The 19,319-nt window shown below is 39.0% G+C and overlaps 2 protein-coding genes across 2 annotated transcripts in view; both read right to left on the reverse strand.

The window, feature by feature from the left end:
* The window catches only part of LOC110106137 (nuclear poly(A) polymerase 3), a 35,770-nt gene extending 25,827 nt beyond the window's left edge, over positions 1 to 9,943 (reverse strand). Inside the window, exons 1-3 of the mRNA XM_020835903.2 lie at positions 9,599 to 9,943; positions 9,418 to 9,495; positions 5,540 to 5,647 (exon numbers count right to left, since the gene is read on the reverse strand). Of these exons, the coding sequence (XP_020691562.1) occupies positions 5,540 to 5,647; positions 9,418 to 9,495; positions 9,599 to 9,868 (456 nt within the window). The 5' untranslated portion in view covers positions 9,869 to 9,943. The remainder of the gene's footprint in view (positions 1 to 5,539; positions 5,648 to 9,417; positions 9,496 to 9,598) is intronic.
* Positions 9,944 to 13,823: 3,880 nt separating this feature from the next.
* Positions 13,824 to 14,930, reverse strand: LOC110106139 (peroxidase P7-like). The gene is made up of 3 exons (XM_020835907.2): positions 14,712 to 14,930; positions 14,448 to 14,639; positions 13,824 to 14,375 (listed from the first exon to the last, which is right to left on the reverse strand). Exons 1-3 carry the CDS (start codon positions 14,928 to 14,930, stop codon positions 13,824 to 13,826), a joined length of 963 nt encoding a protein of 320 aa, XP_020691566.2.
* Between the last annotated feature and the right edge of the window lie 4,389 nt (positions 14,931 to 19,319).

Raw genomic sequence — 19,319 nt, forward strand, 5'->3', positions numbered from 1 at the left:
TCCCCCCCCCTCCTTAGCCGTTCGATCAAAAGGTGGGCCCCTGGGGCCCACCGTGGCTTCCTCCCCTGTTTCCTTCGGGAACGCCCGCCCGCCCCCTCCGCGGCGCTTGTAGACCTGCGTGGGTCTGGGCGGATGGACCGGGTGAACCGGTCCATCCAAAGCCGGTCCATCAATACCGCCCTCTAGAAGATCAACCTTGTCCTCAAGGTTGAAGTCTGGAAATTGCTCCTGCATGGCCTTGTACATCTCCCAAGTAGCCTCATGTGCCGGTAAGTCCTTCCACTCGATGAGCACCTCCCTCTTGCCTTGATCATTCTTCCTCACTTCCTTCACCCTTCTGCCTATAAGGCCGTAGCTTCAGGTATACCATCTCTCCCACCTCAAATGTCACATCCTTGCGGTGAGCATCCGCCTTGGTTTTCATGATCTGCTGGGCTCTCAATAGGTGTTCCCTCAACTCTTCTAACACCCTATCCCTCTCCTCCAAATATTGATCCACTAGATATACAGGGGTTGTTCCCTTCTGATAATTCACCAATGGTGGCGGGTCCCTCCCATAAAGAATCTTGAAAGGTGTGAACTGAGATGCAGTATGATAGCAAGTGTTGTACCAATATTCTGCCCATGGTAGCCATTTGACCCACTGTTTAGGCCTCTCCCCCACGAAGCATCTCAAATAAGTCTCCACGCTACGATTCACCACCTCAGACTGTCCGTCTGTCTGTGGGTGATATGCTGTACTGCGCTTCAAGAATGTACCCTGCATCTTGAAGATCTCCTTCCAAAAAGAGCTCAAGAATACTTTATCCCTGTCTGAGACAATAGAGGTGGGAACTCCATGCAATCGAACCACCTCTCTGATGAAAGTAGATGCTACAGTAGGGGCTGAAAAAGGGTGCCGTAGTGGAATAAAATGGCTATACTTGCTCAACCGATCCACTACCACCATGATGACCGTATACCCCTCAGACTTGGGTAATCCCTCAATGAAATCCATAGTGACTTCCTCCCAAATCTTGTTTGGAAGTACCAAGGGCTGCAACAAACTACTAGGGGCACAAGCCTGATACTTGTTCCGTTGACAAATATCACATTTGCTTACCATGTCCTCGACATCACTTCTTAACCCTTTCCAAAAAAATTCTGCTTTCACCCGCCGATAGGTCTTTTCCACCCCTGAATGTCCCCCAATACGGCTGTCGTGGTACTCCCGTAGAAGAATGGGGACGAATGCTGAATTACGGTGTAGTACCAACCTCCCCTTGTATAACAAAAGAGAGTTCTCCAAGTGATACCCTTTGAACCCTCCTTCTCCCTTCTGTACAACCGTCTGAATCCTCTCTAGCTCCTCTGCATGTTGATTTTCCTCACCATTTCACCCCAATCCACCAATTGTGGTACCGATAGTGCCATCAGCTGTGAGCACTCAATACGGGAAAGAGCATCTACCGCCTTGTTTTGAGCTCCGGGCTTATACTGAATCTCGAACTCATACCCCAAGAGTTTTGCCAGCCACCTCTGATGTTCTTCTGCCACCAATCTTTGCTCTAGTAAGTACTTGAGACTCCTCTGATCAGTACGTACTATGAATCGTTGCCCCAATAGATAAGGCCGCCATTTTTGAATAACCAACACAATGGCCATCAGTTCCCGCTCATAAACTGATTTCAGCCTTGCTCTAGTTGATAAGATTCGACTGAAGAAGGCAATTGGCCTATGATTCTGCATGAGTACTGCTCCCAAACCCACTCCGGAAGCATCAGTCTCAACCACAAACTGCTGGGTGAAATCGGGAAGAGCCAAAACTGGGGCACTAGTCATGGCATCCTTCAGAGTCTTCATGGCTTCATCTGCCTTCTCTCCCCACTGAAAGTTGTCCTTCTTTAGCTGATCAGTCAAAGGGCCTGCTATAGAACCATAGCCCTTGATGAACCTCCTGTAGTAGCCAGTCAGTCCCAAAAATCCCCTTAGTCCTTTAAGGGATTTTGGTGTAGGCCAATTCATCATGGCCTCTATCTTGGTGGGGTCAGCTGCCACTCCTCTCTCTGAAATGATGTGTCTCAGATACTCCACCTCCGTCTGAGCAAAAGAACACTTCTTCTGATTGGCATATAGCTGATGCTCCAATAATGTCGTGAGTACCATCCCAAGATGGGTGATATGGTCCTGCAGAGATTTGCTATACACCAATATATCATCAAAAAAAACTAAAACAAACCTCCTCAAATAGGGCTGGAAGACCTGATTCATCAGGGCTTGGAAGGTGGAGGGAGCGTTAGTGAGTCCGAACGGCATCACTAGAAACTCATAATGACCCTCATGTGTCCGAAAGGCTGTCTTCTGAATGTCTTCAGTCCTCATCCTAATCTGGTAATAACCAGATTTCAGGTCCACCTTAGAGAAGATGGTGGCTCCCCCAAGCTCATCCAAAAGCTCATCTACCACCGGAATAGGAAATTTGTCCAACACAGTCTCTTTGTTGAGGGCCCGGTAGTCTACACAGAATCGCCAACTACCGTCTTTCTTTTTCACCAAGAGTACAGGACTGGAAAATGGGCTCACACTGGGCTGGATCACCTGAGCCTCCATCATCTCTGCTACTAACCTCTCAATCTCCTCCTTCTGAGCATGAGGATATCTGTAGGGTCGCACGCTGATGGACGCTACCCCTGTCTTCAACACAATAGCATGCTCCCTGGATCTGATAGGGGGTATCCCTTTGGGCATCTGAAACACTGTGGAGTGTTGTTGTATAAGATCCTGGACTACCTCAGGTATGACTTCTGGCTCTCTTTCTACCTCCATGCCCACCTGCTGTAGCTCTATCAAATAGCCCTCTCCATCATCTCTCAAAGTCTTGAAGATGGACTTCAAGGCCACTCTGGATCTGCATAAACTGGGGTCTCCCTGTAGTGTCACTCTCCTGCTCCCCTTCCCATACTCCATGTATAATTTCTTCCAATTCACCTTCATCTCCCCCAAGGACTGGAGCCACTGCATCCCAAGTATCACGTCAGTGCTTCCCAAATCCAGCAGTAGGAAGTCTTGCACTGTCTCCTCTCCTTGCAATGTAAGGGTCACTCCCTTACACTGCCCGCTACAGCGCTCCTTCTTTCCCGTGCCCAAAATGACTCCTACACCTCTCCCCTGTGTCACTGGTAGCCCCACCCTCTCCACCAATCTGCAAGCAATGAAGTTGTGGGTGGCCCCACTATCAATCAGAACCATCACCTTGTACCCTGCAATCTCCCCTTCCAGCTTCATGGTGGAATGTGATGTCAGACCTGCTATTGAGTTGAGTGAAACCTCCACCATAGCCAAATGAGGGCGCTCCTCCTCTTCTCCCTCCTCCTCAGTTGCCCCTGTATCCTCTTCCTCCTCCTCAGAATCCCCCACTATGATCACATGTAGTGTCTTCTCCTTACACCTATGCCCCGGTGTAAACTTCTCATCACATCGGTAGCAAAGGCCCTTGGCCCTTTTTTCCTTCAACTCGGAATCAGTTAATCTCTTGAACCCCCCTTGTTTCACTGCCGTAGTGGTTTTCACCTTGGTTACCTCCCTAGGAGAAAGGATGGTAGCCGCCTTTGTGCCTCCAATCATGAGTGGTGGTCGGTAAGTAGGGTAAGGCACCCCTGATCGCCTCGGTAGCTCCACCTTCAACTTGTCCTCTACAAGCTGTGCAGTCTCCATGATCTTTACTAACCCATGTGGATCCACTACTCGGATGGCTGCTCTGATGTGAGGCTTCAACCCCTTCATGAAACTTCCCTCTAAAAGGTTGTCTGGAATACCTCTCAATCTGCCTGAGAGTAGCTCAAAATGCTCCCTATACTCTGCCACTGTGCCCTCCTGCACTAGAGCTACCAACTGCTCATAGTGTGTACCCTCGTTGGACACTCGGAATCTATGAAGTATGAGGTCTTTGAACTCCTCCCAACTCCTAACATGTTGTCTCCTTTCAAGCCATTGAAACCAGGCCAATGCCTTCCCCTCTAAACAGATCGGAACCGCCATCAACTTCTCTTCTTCTGTGACGCCATTCACTGCAAAATAGCGCTCCACCCTGTAAATCCACCCATAAGCATCTTCTCCTTCAAAAATAGGAATTTTCAATTTCCTCATGCGGTTGTCAGATCGGTGGAAGGTTCTTCCATCTCCCCATGTCCCCTGAGCAAATCCCTCCCTTTGTGGTCTTCCCCTCCTCTCCACCGGGTAAGGATTTTGAATCCCCCTCCATGCTTGGCTCTCCATAGCCCATGCCATAGTCATCCCTTCTTCCTCCCTACTCCCACGTGGCACGGTTCCCTTCCGGAAACCCCCCCATCTGATTCGGCCACCCTTCCCGTGTGCCGTGAGGGCCCACCGAGCCTATGTATGGCCGGCCCCCTTGACCACCGGCCATCCCCCATGGTCCGCCCACTCCAGACCCATCTCCTCCTTCCCTTGACCATTGCCCTTGCATGCCCTCTTCACTCTGATTTACTCCTTCCCTAATTGGAAAATTAGGGTTAGGGTTAGGGTTTGTCACCGGGGATTTCCCTTTTTCCTTAGGATTTGATGGAGCAACTTGGGCTTCTAACAATTTCCGGATCATTTCTTCCATTCCCCCAAATCTCTACTCTAGAGTTGAGAATTTTCCCTCCAACGAAGAAAGTTTCTCACCCACTTCCTCTTTCAATTGGCCCATCTCTCCCTCCAAAACTTCTACCTTCTTTGATGCCATGTCGTCTAGGATCGAGAGCTCTGATACCAACTTGATACACCTTAGGTTTCACCAATTTGTCTTTGCCCTAATTATTCTCACAAGAGAAGAATTTGTCCACCAAATGCACATAAACCTTCAAAAGAGAAATGAGATGTAGGACAAGAACATTCGCATTGAAATCCAAACAATAAAACAAGATAGGTTGTCCACTTCGAGAAGGACAAAATCTCCCACAATAAACTCTAGAAAAGCAAGAGAAAACTAAAAGAGACTTTTCTTAGCAAGATCCCCAAAAAATGAGCTCTAATCCCCCTTTCATACCACCCCACTAACCCAACACATCCCTAAATTACCCCTCCCAATCCACCCTCCATCTTCCCTCAAGATTCCGTCCCCCCCCCCCCCTTAGCCGTTCGATCAAAAGGTGGGCCCCTGGGGCCCACCGTGGCTTCCTCCCCTGTTTCCTTCGGGAACGTCCGCCCGCCCCCTCCGCGGCGCTTGTAGACCCGCGTGGGTCTGGGCGGATGGACCGGGTGAACCGGTCCATCAGGCTCCTCTGAAAACAAAGGAACGCAAATGTTTAGACAAAGGAAGCGAAACGTGAACATTCATTTTAGTTCATCAATTACTGCTCATCATTGTCAATAGCACAATATATTGGTGGATCAAGTCTGTATGAACATGCCTAAATATTTGCATTTACTACTAATGCAATAAGACTATAAAATATTGATGGATAAATGATTGCTCTCTTATGTCTTATGAACCATAGGCAAAATAAGAAATTATAAAATAAAAAAACACAACTATAACAGAATCAAAAGGCCTTACTCCTAGACCATACGAGCCATATGCCAAAATGGTAGCACTTGTCCTAGCAATTATGTCCTTAGGAAGACGGCGCTGCCATGCAACTTTTCTTATCCAAGACAAAACTATCTGCAAGATTAAAAGAACAAATAAGAAGAACAAAACTAAAAATAAGAAAGGAAAAGAAAACAAAATATCAAATGGAATTTTAAAACAAAGACAAAGATTAGCACAAGCACAAACCTAAATCCATCTATCTTAGGGCTCATATAGTTGCTTGCCGATAAAAACATATTTTACGAAAAAATTACATTTTTACTTAATTATGTGTGAAAACAAAATCTTCTGATCAAAATGCAATAAAACAATATGAAAACCAAGAAAAATAAAATCTCTCAGAAGGTTTATTAGATTGGAAGTTCAATAGAATGCAGGCATGATAAGTATCAAGAAGATAATTATAAAAAATTACAGGACAACTTTATACCAAAATTTCCTATCAAAATAATGTCAGTTTTCAAACCTACAAGTCTCAAATTCCATTTTACATATAACTCATTTGATTAATAAAAAATTATGAATGACCATTAGATTATTATCAAATGGAAACAATAGATGATCTTTCATTACCTTTGCCATAAGCATTCTTTTAATATACTCTTTAATTTTCCAATCAATGGAAAAAAAGCAGCTTAAACAAGTTGTAATACGTTCAATTGCCAGTGAAATATGGATTCAGATTCCTTACTAAATTGTGATATTGGATATTTGGATATCATATACTCACCTACTAGTGCGGTGTCTTGTGTCAAACTTGTGCCTAAAATATCCGAGTTGGGAAATTTATTTAATTTGTACATAAAAGAGAATAGAAATGGCATTAAGTCACGCCAAGTGTTTGTAAAACACAATGACTGGACAACCCTCCAAAAGTGTTTGGATTTCGAAACCTAAAGCAAACATCATCTTGTCAAAAAACACTGCATCCTAAATAAATACAGTTGAATAAATTACTAAATTAAAAAAAAAATTCAATAATTTTGTAAGTGATTATACAGGATGGGTGATCAATCATTCCATCTTAAAGTCGAGCTAAGAGAAGATGGCACCTAAGATCAAAAGAAACTAGTACTTAAATAACATTAATTTACAGGTTCAAGATTATCAAAAATACATAAGGATTCACCATTGACATCTATTAATATTCTAAATCTTGTTATCTCATAGCTTTATAACATGAAAAATCAAGCCTGTGTTAAAAATTTTCAATTTGATTTTGTTACTTGAACAACTATATTATCTGGATAAAATTCTCATTAAACAATGGTGTAATCAATAGATGAAAAATGTTTGCTTTAATGCAATCTACACAAGCAATAAAATCTAAATATGAATAATCAAGATGATTACAAAATTTCTTTCTTTTGTTAGTTATTATCCATCAGATAATGTATAATATGTGAGGCATCACATGCTAAAGATAATAGGATTGAAATAATTATTAAAATCCCAACTATCCCTTGGCTCATGATCCCATGGCAAGCATGGAAATTCATGGGAGGTTCACCTGGAACACGTTGTTAAGTCTCAGCCGTCTCTTGGCCCTTGATTCCATAGCTAGCATGGGGGATCCATGGGAGGCTCACTTGGATCATGTCGATCTCCTTCTATATTTGGGTGGTTGATTTAGGAAGGATTATATTGACGCAATTATGCATGATTCTGTAGCTATTTGTTTCTTTATTAAGATATATTGTATATATCTATAACAGGGATAGTTTTGTATAATAAAATTAAGCTTTTTTCCCTTTCCAATTCTCTAAATTTAACGTGGTATCAAAGCAAGGCATTTGGTTCTTTTTCAAAAACGATATCGTGAGAGAGGGAAAGCCGGTACTTGCATTTTGTTCCTGCTCATGTGCATCTAGGGAAGTCGAGCAAGTGAGAGATCTTCCCCTTTGCAGTCTTCTGCATGCGGCTCTCGTGCGTGCCTACCTAGGGCCCGAACTGAGTGAAGAAAAGGATCAAAAGAGGGAGCGTGCAAGAACTGCGTGTGCAAGAGCTGAACTGAGCAAGGAACAAGCAACTGAAGAGTTGTTGTGCACCCCATCAAATCCTCCACTCGAAGAGCCCTTCATTGCCCCAAATCCTGTCCGCTTCTACATATTCCCAATCCACTACCCTCAGATCTAGGAGATGCACAAGAAGGTTGAAGCCTCCTTTTGTACAGCAAAAGAAGTAGGCCTCTCCCAAGATCTCTGCCACTAGGATCAATCCCTCAAATTGGACATATGTCACTTTGTAACCCACACTATTGCTTTCTTTGTTGTTGCTAACAGAATTGTCATTGAGAACCTTGCCGGCCTGATTTGGACTGAAGCCGATTTGTCGGATTCGAAGTTCTTTGATGGAGCGGTCCTGATACATGGAGTTCCTAGACGATGCGCGTGGTGGGGAAGAAGGTGGCTTTATTGGTGGCAAGACAGTTCACTGTTACGGTCTAGTTCGTGCTTATTATGACTGAAGAGTTGGTGAGTACGCAAATGGTGAAGTACGATACTTACCTAAATAGGGAGTTGATTGTGGATATCGAGAGTGATGCTACAAAGAGATTAGAAGCATTCTATCCTACCCTGAAGGAGTTGGCGCTTACTGATTCTCCAGGTTCCCACCACCAAGCTTCATTGCAGGAATTCTGAGGAAAACAAGTTCTCACAACCGGCCTTCATTACCAAAATTCTAAGGAATATAGGTTCCAACCACTGGTTTTCTTTTTCATAATTTTGAGGAATACTAGTCCTTCCATAGGCCTTCATTGTCGGAATTCTAAGGAATATTAGTCCTTTTGCTTCCTTCGTGCATCAAAGACTCCTCTCCTGTGCAACATCCAGAGTCGACCGAGCAGAAGCAAGATAAATCGAGCACAAGAACTCTTGCGTGCGTATGAAAAGAGCTAAAAATTCCCTCTCGTGAGGGTCTATGGTCGGGAAAAGCAAGATTGCAAGACATGCACTCCTTGCAATCAAACCAGAGGAATTAAAGGCCTTGTGTGTGCCTATATAAGGTCGATCGAACAGGAGTGTTCAGGGGAACAGGGTGAGTCAGATGAATGACTTACATTGGGCTGAAGGGGATCGAACGGCAGGAGATTTGCTTGCCATGCATTGGGCCGCTTGAGACGTATTTTTCTATTGTTGTCATCGAAACTTGTCGCAACCCTAAAAATTGATTTTTTTTCCTACTGCCATGCTTTCATTGTCGGCCTTCCCTTGTGGTTGCTATCGTATCTACAACCAATGCAGCCTTCATTGCTCCTCTGCTTAATATAGCATTCATTGCTACCTTTTCCACCGCAATGTCTAAAACTAATTTCTCCCAAAATTTTGACCAAATGGAGGGCACTATGGTGCACCAAGAGGCTATAACTCTACTTTTTTGGGACTAATTATTAAGATGGGAATGACAAATGTGTATTCCACAACTTCAGGGAGAGCATAAAATCCCAACCATCCCTTATATTGCCATGCTTTCATCGGTGGCCTTCTCCAATTGAGAAGAAGGGGTGTCTTTATAATCAACTAGGCTAGATCCCCTAGTTTTTCTCTCTTTTTTAATTTTCGTGTAAAAAATATCATGTCTCATACTCCTAACTTATTCCATTGTATGGAGAGGATTTTCTACAGTACAAAGATGATAAAATCACACTCTACCGCCGTGAATGTTCCAGCGCACGACAATAATGATTAAAATATCATTATCGAAAACAATGTCATCAAGCCAAATAAATGATATTTGCTAATAAGATGACGCTGGAATGAAAAAGGTCAAGCATTTTTCCAAAGATGATAAAAAATCACAAATAAGGGTAGAGTTTGGTTCATTCAACCAACAACCAGTACCTGTTTAAGCTCCTCCATCACTTTCTTCCTCTTCGTCTCCTCTTCGAGAGACGGCACCAGGCCTTCGCTAGCCATAAACTGCGAAGCTAAGAATAGCTAAGAGAAAAAATCCAAAGAAAAGAGGAAAGCAACACTTCACAATGCATAAACCACTAAAAGAAAAATGGTTCCGCGAGCTCGCCTGAAGCAAAGACTGAACACGCTTGCCTTCCATTTGAATCAAAATGGCAGGATCCAAAGCCACTCGAGGGGCAATGAAACTTCTTGGGAAGAAAAGTCTCGGGAAGCTGAGGTTTTGGAAGCCAGCAACCGGCGCGGTGACAACGTATCCTACGGGCGGCAGCGAAAAGAGCGGCGGAAGCGGCGGAGAAGATACGACTAGGGTTCTAGGCACGACTAAATGAAGACCAGGATCGACAACTCTTCCATCGATCGGGTAGCCAAAGGCCATGCAACCCTGAAGCGGTCGATTGGGCGAGATACGGTGCAATAGGGAGAGGTGGGATAAAATGAGAATTTTGGAGCTTCGTTGTCTTATTTGTGATTGGCACACTATTTAAAAGGAATTTACATATAAATCATGTAATTATATTATATATTTATATATAATATCTAAGTTTTTAATATTTTTATACAATTTTTAATATCTTAATTATTTTACAATACATACATGAAATATATTTTATTTTATAAAATTAATATTAGTGATATTTTAATATAATTCAAAATTTAGATGTAATATAAATTAATATAAAGATATATATGTTATATACTTATATATATATAAATACATAATAATTAATGATACTCATGAAAATCCTACAAAAACAAATAAAGACAAATATTATATTTAAAAAAATATTTTAAGAGTATGTAGCTAATCATAATTCTTGTGTACAGAACTTTGAACATATGGAATAATAGCTAAAATTCCTTTGCCAGCTTAAGATTAATCATAAATTGAAGTTGACATATATGATGGATGCTTAAGTTTCGGCCATTAAATCGCAATCACTTGCACCTTGTATGTCCATAGTGAATACTTTTTCGATGAGAAATGAAATAGGGATTTTTTTTTTCAATTGTAAGCATTTTTTTTTGTTGAAACCCACCGACAGGTTTACACAATAAATTCCCAAAAAATACAAGGTCCTTAATGGGGCCTCCAGTTCTGTATTACTCAAAAGAGTTACAAGAAAATTCAAAAAATACCTATGAGCTGGTGGTCCCTACTGATTCAGAATTACAAAGCAACCTAATAACATGCTAGACTGGTCATAAACCATAACCCAAAAACTAATAACCCATATATTACAAGTCAACTTCATCTTACCACCAAAGGGATCGGCTTGCAATACCGCTTTACAATGGTCACAAAACCGTTTACTAAATGACTAAGCATATAGAAAGTAGGAGAAATCTTCTATGTACGTAACAAAAATAATACAACAGATAGACCAAATAACGATATGCCAGATGGACCAAGACAGCTTATCCAGAGACACAAATAACAAACATAAACGATAGTAGGAGCATTCAAAAATGAAAGAAATTATATCCAAAAGGAGCCAAAACAAAATAAGAAAAAAAAAAGGGAAAGGGGTCCAAGCACTCACCAAAAACAATCACCACCACGACAAAAATGCCTAAGAGTCAAACTAGTATTAAAGAAACACAACACATAACAAACAATCTTGCAAATAAAAAAGGGCAGCAAAATGGTTCACCAAAAGCAACACATTAAGAAGACCTTCAGTGTGATGCCCCAAAATTTAAATTAGAATAATTATTCTTATTTTTCAATAACAGAAATATAAATTTGATCAGAAAAATATCAACAACATAAAATTTTTGAAATCAGAAATAGGGTAAATATTCCTTACAATGAGACGAGCAAATATCTCAACAAGCTTGATTGTCGAAAATCGCTCAATGACCTCCAAAATTGGGTTTTTCTTTTCTCATTCCTTCCTTTTCTCTCTTTTTTTTTTTTATTCTCTTTTGGCCAAACGAGAGGGGGGAGAGGGCTTAATGCTTAAGATATTTTGAATATAATAATAATAATTTAATATAATTATTTAATATAACAATTTAATTTAATCATATTTTTAATATAAAATTCATATAAATTATTTTGGGTTTTAAAAAATATAGAAAAATATCCTTAAAATAAATCATTTTATTTAAAAAATATCGATGAAATTGGTTACGAAACAGACACATGACGATCCCAAAATCTCCATTTGTACCGACATGTGCCAATTTTTAAAGGATTTTTCATCAAGTGCCCAAAAATAATGAAAAAAAAATTGTGTAATTAAAGCACTACAATATCAATGCCCAAAAAATAATGCAATTCTCTTTATCCAGATGCAAAGGAATTCCTAATTTTAACAATATGGTTGATCACCACATCAGGAGCAACATTATTTAACATATCCGCATTCCACGAACCATTCATAATAAAACTTTTAACTAAAATAAAGATATGGAACGGGTGTTAAGTAATTTATCAATAGAAGAATTGCCCATCCATTGTCAGCTTAAGATTAATCATAAATTGAAGTTCACATCCCTAATGGATGCTTAAGTTTCTAATTATTTTTTAAGTTGACCCCTCTAATTAATGTCATATTTTTTCAAATCATAGTTCAAATACTTGATTTGGGCTCATTTAGAGTTGGATCGAAGTACTTTTGGTTGAAGCAACAAATCAACCAATATGCTTGATAATCTACTCGTGGATCGACTTTGCTAGATGCTTTTTTGAAAGCTAAATTGATAAATGAACAAATTTGAATGACTAGATATTTGTTTTATTTATGATCATCAATAATATCATTTAAAGCTCGTAAATCAGTTCGTTAAGAAGCTTGATTAAAGCTTATTAATACGCTTATTTAAGATTTGATTATAAATTTATTTAATATATAACTATGCTCGATTGGTTAATTAGCTAATGAGCCAAGCAAAATCTATGCTTAAATATTCATAATTTTAAATGAATCAAACTTGAAAACTATTACAAATATTCAAACCGAGCTTGATCTTGACCTAGAATAGAGTTTTCGCAATGAGCTCAAGCAGGCACCTACTCAACTGGGCTTAGCTCATTTGCAGCTTCACTTTTGATATCGTTGGATTTCTCTTATCAAAAAAGTTAATTTGACCGTAAGTTTATTGAAATCAAAATTTATATGATCATGAACTGAATCCCAAAAGTTTCATCTTAATTTCAATAATACCTCAAAATTTATGCCTGATCAGATGATTTTTTTTAATAGAATGTCAACAAGATGCACTTTTTTATGTACTTTGGACTTGATAAGTGAACGCCATACTTACCTTATAAAACTTGGAATCTAACTAGAGCATACAAATCACAGTGGTAATGGTTGATTGGAAATGCCCCATCTCATGAATATGAAAGGTTTGAATCTCCCAATTGGACCTAGACGAGAATCCTCAACTTTATAGATTATAAAGATATGCATAAAGTGATAAAACTTTATGAAGAAATCTGTGTAATATTACAAGATCTAGTAAGAGGAGAAATTTTTATGTGTGGAGTTTGGACGTAGCTTGTGTTTGGATTCCAATGAAATCAAGCTACGTGGCTTATATACACCCTGTTTATAACCTGTACATAAGGTGCGTACAAAATAGTATCAGAGCAATACACAAGTTAGGAGATGGGACCTAAGTGTCATATAAGATAAAGTGCTATGCCATAGGAGCCGTCTCTTGAACCCTGCATGAGACAAAGTGCTACATGGCGGGAGTCCCCACTTGAACTTGTCGAGACCACCACTAGAAATCCTATGTCTGGTGGATTATTCTAGGATAAAGATGCTGATGAGGATATCAGTTACTTAAGTAGGAGAGATTGAGAAACCCTTTAAATAAAAAAAAAAACTAAACTCTTAAACATCGAGGCGACTTTTGGTGTAATGATTTTATTAATAAACTTTGTAATTAAGCATGTTCATTCCCAAGAAATTCAGAGATGAGTGACTTTCTGGGAAGTTACATCAACAGGATAAAACCGTGAGACTCATAGACCAAAGCGCACAATATCTCGATAGTTAAGAGTTTGAACTGTTACACTCTGTGTACAATCCACATGACTTGTTTTCATTGAAGTTCGGATGCATCCAGACGCCATAATAATTCTCAGTAACAGAGTCATTTCATATGCTTAGCTCAACGCAACCCAAACAGCACCAGCAACATAAATAAATAAACTAATTCATAACAGAATGCGCAATTGTCACGTAATCACACAACAAGCATATTATTTCATTCCTTTTAAATTGGTTTACGATCATCAAGAATCAATTAAGTATAATCTGTATTATGTTCAGCACATGGCATGACATGTGATCAAAAGACAATTTCAAAGAAAACTAATTGACCTTCCTGCAGTTCAAACGGATCTGGCCATTGTTGCCCGTAAGAGGACTAATGGCTCCCATCTTCACCATAGCTGCTGCAAAGTCATTGAAGAACAAGACAGGATTTAAACTGTACTGTCTCACCAATGAATCTTGAGCGCCATTGTTGAACAGCTCTTGGTCGGAATGCAGGAGCCCGCCACCTCCCACCAAGTTCTGGTAATAGTTGATTCCGAAAAGGTTTGGGCTTTGAAGCTCAAGCGGAGCCAAGTTGTCGTCGCCACCAGAAGAGGGGCAGTTCAGCCTTCGAAGGGCGGCGAAGATGGGGTTTATGTTGTTGTCACTGTAGATGCGGGAGCGGAAGGTGGCGCAGCGGGCCTGGCCGATGGTGTGCGCTCCGGAAAGGGCAGTCATGTCTCTGGGGCTCAAATTCTTCGCCGCGAAGGCAGAGATGAGTGTTGAGAGGCTTGAGCCAGGGCTTGGGAGGTGGTTGTTCGCGGCGGCTTGGCTTGCCGTAATGGAGTCCCGGCGACCGAGGGCCACCGGCCATGACGGCCCTCCCAGCTGCATCGTTCATATTCAATGAAAATTAGACCGTTATTCATACTCCATATAAATATAGTTGTGTGTACTAACCTGAACAACACCTTCACGAGCTGCAAGGGCGAGAATATCAGCACAAGACACAGTGGCATTGCAGGAGGCCTCAACAAGAGATTTTATCGTATCAATCACTTCAAAACCTCGAATAGATTTTTGATTAGGGAAGGCGTTCTTTTCACCAGTAAAAGTTGGGGTGTCGTCGAGAAGAACTGATGCGTCACAACCCTGATAAGAAAGTACAGATCAGAAAAGCTTATAGAAATTAAGGAAAAGATTTGGTACTGCAATGGCTCGTACATTAACAAAGCAGTCATGAAAGAAGAGGCGGAGAATGGAAGCGCCCATGCGAGGTTCATTAGCAACTGTTTTGGCCATGGCTGAGCTCACTATGCTCTGCAAGTTCGGGCAAGTGCGAGCGTAGAACCCCGTTGTTAAGAGCTGGGCTTGTACTCTGCAACTGAGCAAGCTCAGTAGAATAAGCGCAGGTAACACTCTGCAGATGAAATTGAAGGCCATCATTATAGCTCTATTAGCTGAAACCTTTGTGAAGAAAGTCCACTCTCGGAGTTGATATATATAGAGAGGAAAATAATTATAACTATATAATAAAAAGATTAAATATAAAACAACTATTTAAATTCAATTTAACATTTTTATTATTTTATTATCTTATTTTAATATAAATTTTGCTAGAATTGATTGCTTCTCTCAAAAGTCCTACTCTATCATGTGCTTTCATATGAAATGCGGTGGATAAACAATAAGAATCTGCGGTAGGTAGCTACTGATCGATAGATATATTTTATACAGGAAGATCAAAATAAATTAATATATTAAATTATATATACAGAAATATACGATGATTTATAATTTGAAGAATAAAACAAATAATTGTCATATATTTCAGTTAGGAAGAAGAAGAGTGGAGCTTTGCTGATGGGCGGTCAAATCCTCTGATACTATAAGAAATAGAGGAGCTGTATAGCAGTGTGTGCTTACTATCATTCCATTATTTCTGGGAGAAAAATTAGGCGTGCCGACTTAATTCCTTCTAAAATGTCATTGTGCACAATTCTTTCTATTATGATATGAGTATAATATTATTCCACCTCTCAACTGATACTTCTTGATCATGGAATAATAATTGATACATTACAGGAAAATCATTTAATATCGGATAAAATTTCCATGGAAAGTTTGATTTTTTGGCGGTTAAATCTCCATAGAAAAAATCGCGTAGGAAATTGAAATATCTGATAGTTTTTTTAGGGTGGCAATACTTGTCGGCGGTGTTCCAGAGGCTATAACCATTGGAACTTACCGGAGGTCATGCCGCCGGTTATTCCGTCAGTCATTTGGCCACTGTAATTTGATGAATTTTTTATAGTGATATTTAGGCTTTCTTTTTGGGGCAGCTTTCTTTTTATTTTGTAAAGCAACTTTTTATTGTAAAAAATTCTAATTCTAAATTTTTTTGTAAAATATATTTTAGAAAGCAATAAAAAAAACTGTTCCAAATGAAGCCTAACATTAATTACTTAGGTCATACTTAAAGAGTACACAATTTCATCCTTGTTTATAAATGGCTCGATTATAAGATAATAGTGGATATTCAAATTGGTTGCTTAGATTGTGATGTGATGAGCACACTGTTCCATCCTTATTTAGACTTTTTGATCATATGATAGTAGAAAAGGATTGATCTTTGTATTGATTAGTTGAATCATCCAATGAAGAGTTAATAGACTATCCCATCTCTCTTCAAACTTCATAATCTTACTATGATAGTTGATCTTTGACTTTACTTTTATCATGATGTATCCCTCTCTTTAAATTTCTTGAGCAATTAGTGATGCTTTTTATATATGTGGTTGATTGCTTATATAATGTCATATCAAGTATAACATGAGCCTTAATCAATGGATTTCTTTTCAGTATTAGTTATTTATTATGGTATGAAATATAATTTATTCTACTTCTAACCCTTAGATTTAAGAAGTATTGGTTATGATTGTTACTATGATATATAATGCCATATCAAGTCACTACACCAAGGCTTTTTGAGCCTTAGTCAATGGATTTCCTCCCATGATTAGTTATTTGTTAATATGCCTTAACATATAGTTTATTCTACTTGTAATTCTTAGGTGAAGTGTTAGTTATGATTGTTATACCATAGTTTGTTACTAGGATTGTAAGACAATAAGTATACTATTATCTTAGAATGACAACCATTCTATATTGCCCTAGTTCCCATTTAATGGATTATTTGAGTGATGGAAAGCATGCCTCTAATTACGTCAAATCAAAATTATTTATTTCATCGATTAATGCCAAAACATGCAATGTGTTTAGTGTCCACTGCATTTATTGGGGTTCTATTTGTTAATATTCATTTTGAAGAATGTTAGTTTTAGAACTACATTTGAGCCTCCTAAGTTAATTTCATGCCCAAAGGACCCTTGCTTTATTTATTGCATTTCTTAGAAGGCCCTAGGACTCTTTCGTACCACCTCATAATGGTTGATGGCACTAAAACCTAGTACCAACATTATATAACCTAGTTGTCCTATTTAATTTTTTATTACTTTAGTTATTTGAGACATAACTTAATTGACCTAAAGTATGCATATAAGGACTTAGGCTATCCTAAACCCAAATGGATTCATTAAATTTATACTTAAATAGTTACTAAAGCAGTTGACTCATTTAACGACCTTTATTCGTCTACATTTTATTAACATCATAGGACCTAATAGGAGCCTAGATTAGCTTAACTTAGGTTAGGTGACATATTGACCTAGATTTACCTAATATATGGGAGCCTTAGACTTTATTTGAGACATATGAGACCATTCTTTGTCATGATATTGTAGGTGATCTCTTCTTAGATGCCCTCAGTCCCTAATAGGATTAACAATTTAAGTTCATTGATTCATTTATGACTCTCCTAGCCATAGACTATGATATTATTATTAAAGGATACAAAACTATCTTTGTGAGACCTCGTTCCCTTACTGTTCCTCTCTAGATTGGATTTTCCTCTCAGGATCGTCCGGGACGATAGTGAGATCGTCCAGGCCGATCTGTACTGTTCAAAATATCGTCCTGAGAATAGTTCTGGGAACCGTCCAAGACGATCGGGACGATCGATTTTGGTCTGATCGTCCCGGGACGATTTTGCGATCGGCCGGGCCGATCAGCTTTATGATATAAGAAAGATATCTGGGGCATCACAATCTTGACTCTAATCCTTGATTATATTGGACTTAAGGTGGTGTTGGGCTTAGCCAGGTGACCCCAAATCAAACCTTTAGATCTGACCAAAGCTATAGGTGGTTTGTTCACCTAGTTTACACCTCTATCTCTTGCTATAATCAACCAACCTAAGGTAGATCAACCTAATATAGTAAAAGCATGTGATCCACTTGGAATCTTCATTGAACTTTGATGATCCCAATTATATTATTGGTCCTTAATTAACATAGGTTACTAGGCTAGCTTACCCCTAACTTAAACTAGGCTATAACATGACCCTTGAATAGGAATATCTTGGATGATACGGAGCACTTGACTCAAAGGGGTTAAACCCAATTAGATTACCGAAGCCTAAATGATCAAAAACTCCTTTTTTGCTCCATTTCCATTCTAGGATTCATGACATCATCTCGAGGAGTTAATCATCAAACTTATCAGCTCCTTGAAAGCTTTCTTGATTCATTTTATTTTTACAAGTCAAAAAGTATCTTAGGTCAATGGTTTGTCCCCTCTCATCCCTTTTAAGGCATTGTCCTGACTCCCTCACATGTGATAGGGAACTATCCCACTAGTTGACTTATTAATTTTTACCATTCATGATAGATGTACTAAAATTTTAGGAATAACTAAGAGTATTTTATAAATATGAACAAAATGATTATGATTCCTTTATTAGTAGACAAGATTAATTTTTTCATTCCCATGAAAAATAGACTTAATTGAAGACACTATAAGATTGCTATTGAATAATTATCAAATAAGCGGTCGAAATCGCATTCGATCACATTCAACTAATATTTATGATTGGAATCACAAATGGTAATGGTTGATTGTAATACTCCAGAATAAAGAAAACTGATGCTATTTTTCTTCTCATTTTATTTCTTTGATAAATTTCATAACCCTCATGTCTGATTAGCCCCATTCAACTAACTAATATTTGCAAATGTTGTAAGCATCTTATTATAATTTAAGCATTTTATTATTTAATTTATTAGCATATGCTATATATATGCCAATAAAGCTTCATCATTAATAAGAGAACATGTATGATTAATTATAGGAACCAAGTTAGAAACATCTGAGAATATAGGCTCTTCAACAGAGTTCGACGTAATATTTTACTGAACCAATTCCCCAACAACCTCCCAATCAGAGGATGAAGAAAATTGAATGACATCATTATTAACATGCAACAGGAATAAATAGAACAGACAAAATCATTGTGTTTGAAGCATCCACAATATTTAGAAGAACAGAAGAAGTAACCGGGAAAGAACATAAAGCAGGAGATCCAAACCAAAGTTTTCCTAAGCAATAATAGTATCAATTTTAGTGTTATTCAATGGTTCCTTATGTAAACAAGGATGAAGGATCGATAGGGCATTCCAGCTTAAGATGATCCAATGACTTGCAATGGTCATAAAAAGTGGGGAAATCCTATATGATCACATTTTGAATATACTAAAACTTTTCAGGGCCAATCAAAATATTTTCATAATAACATTTAGTTATGTCCAGTTCAATTAAAACATGAGCCATACGGAAGGGCTAGATCCGATCGATGTTGCGTTGTCAGTCCGTAAAGGACGACCAATAACAAACCTAAACCGTGAAAAATATGGGGCAAAAATAGGTGAGGCCGAA

This window comes from Dendrobium catenatum, unplaced genomic scaffold (assembly GCF_001605985.2).
Source record: "Dendrobium catenatum unplaced genomic scaffold, ASM160598v2 fragScaff_scaffold_621, whole genome shotgun sequence".
NCBI lineage: Eukaryota > Viridiplantae > Streptophyta > Magnoliopsida > Asparagales > Orchidaceae > Dendrobium > Dendrobium catenatum.

Coding starts and splice junctions, on each gene's coding strand:
- LOC110106139 (XM_020835907.2), bottom strand. CDS start 14,930: ATGGCCTTCAATTTCATCTGCAGAGTGTTACCTGCGCTTATTCTACTG. Junction 14,640..14,711: donor TTCATGACTGCTTTGTTAAT/GTACGAGCCATT, acceptor CTTTCTTATCAG/GGTTGTGACGCATCAGTTCT. Junction 14,376..14,447: donor CTCGTGAAGGTGTTGTTCAG/GTTAGTACACAC, acceptor TGAACGATGCAG/CTGGGAGGGCCGTCATGGCC.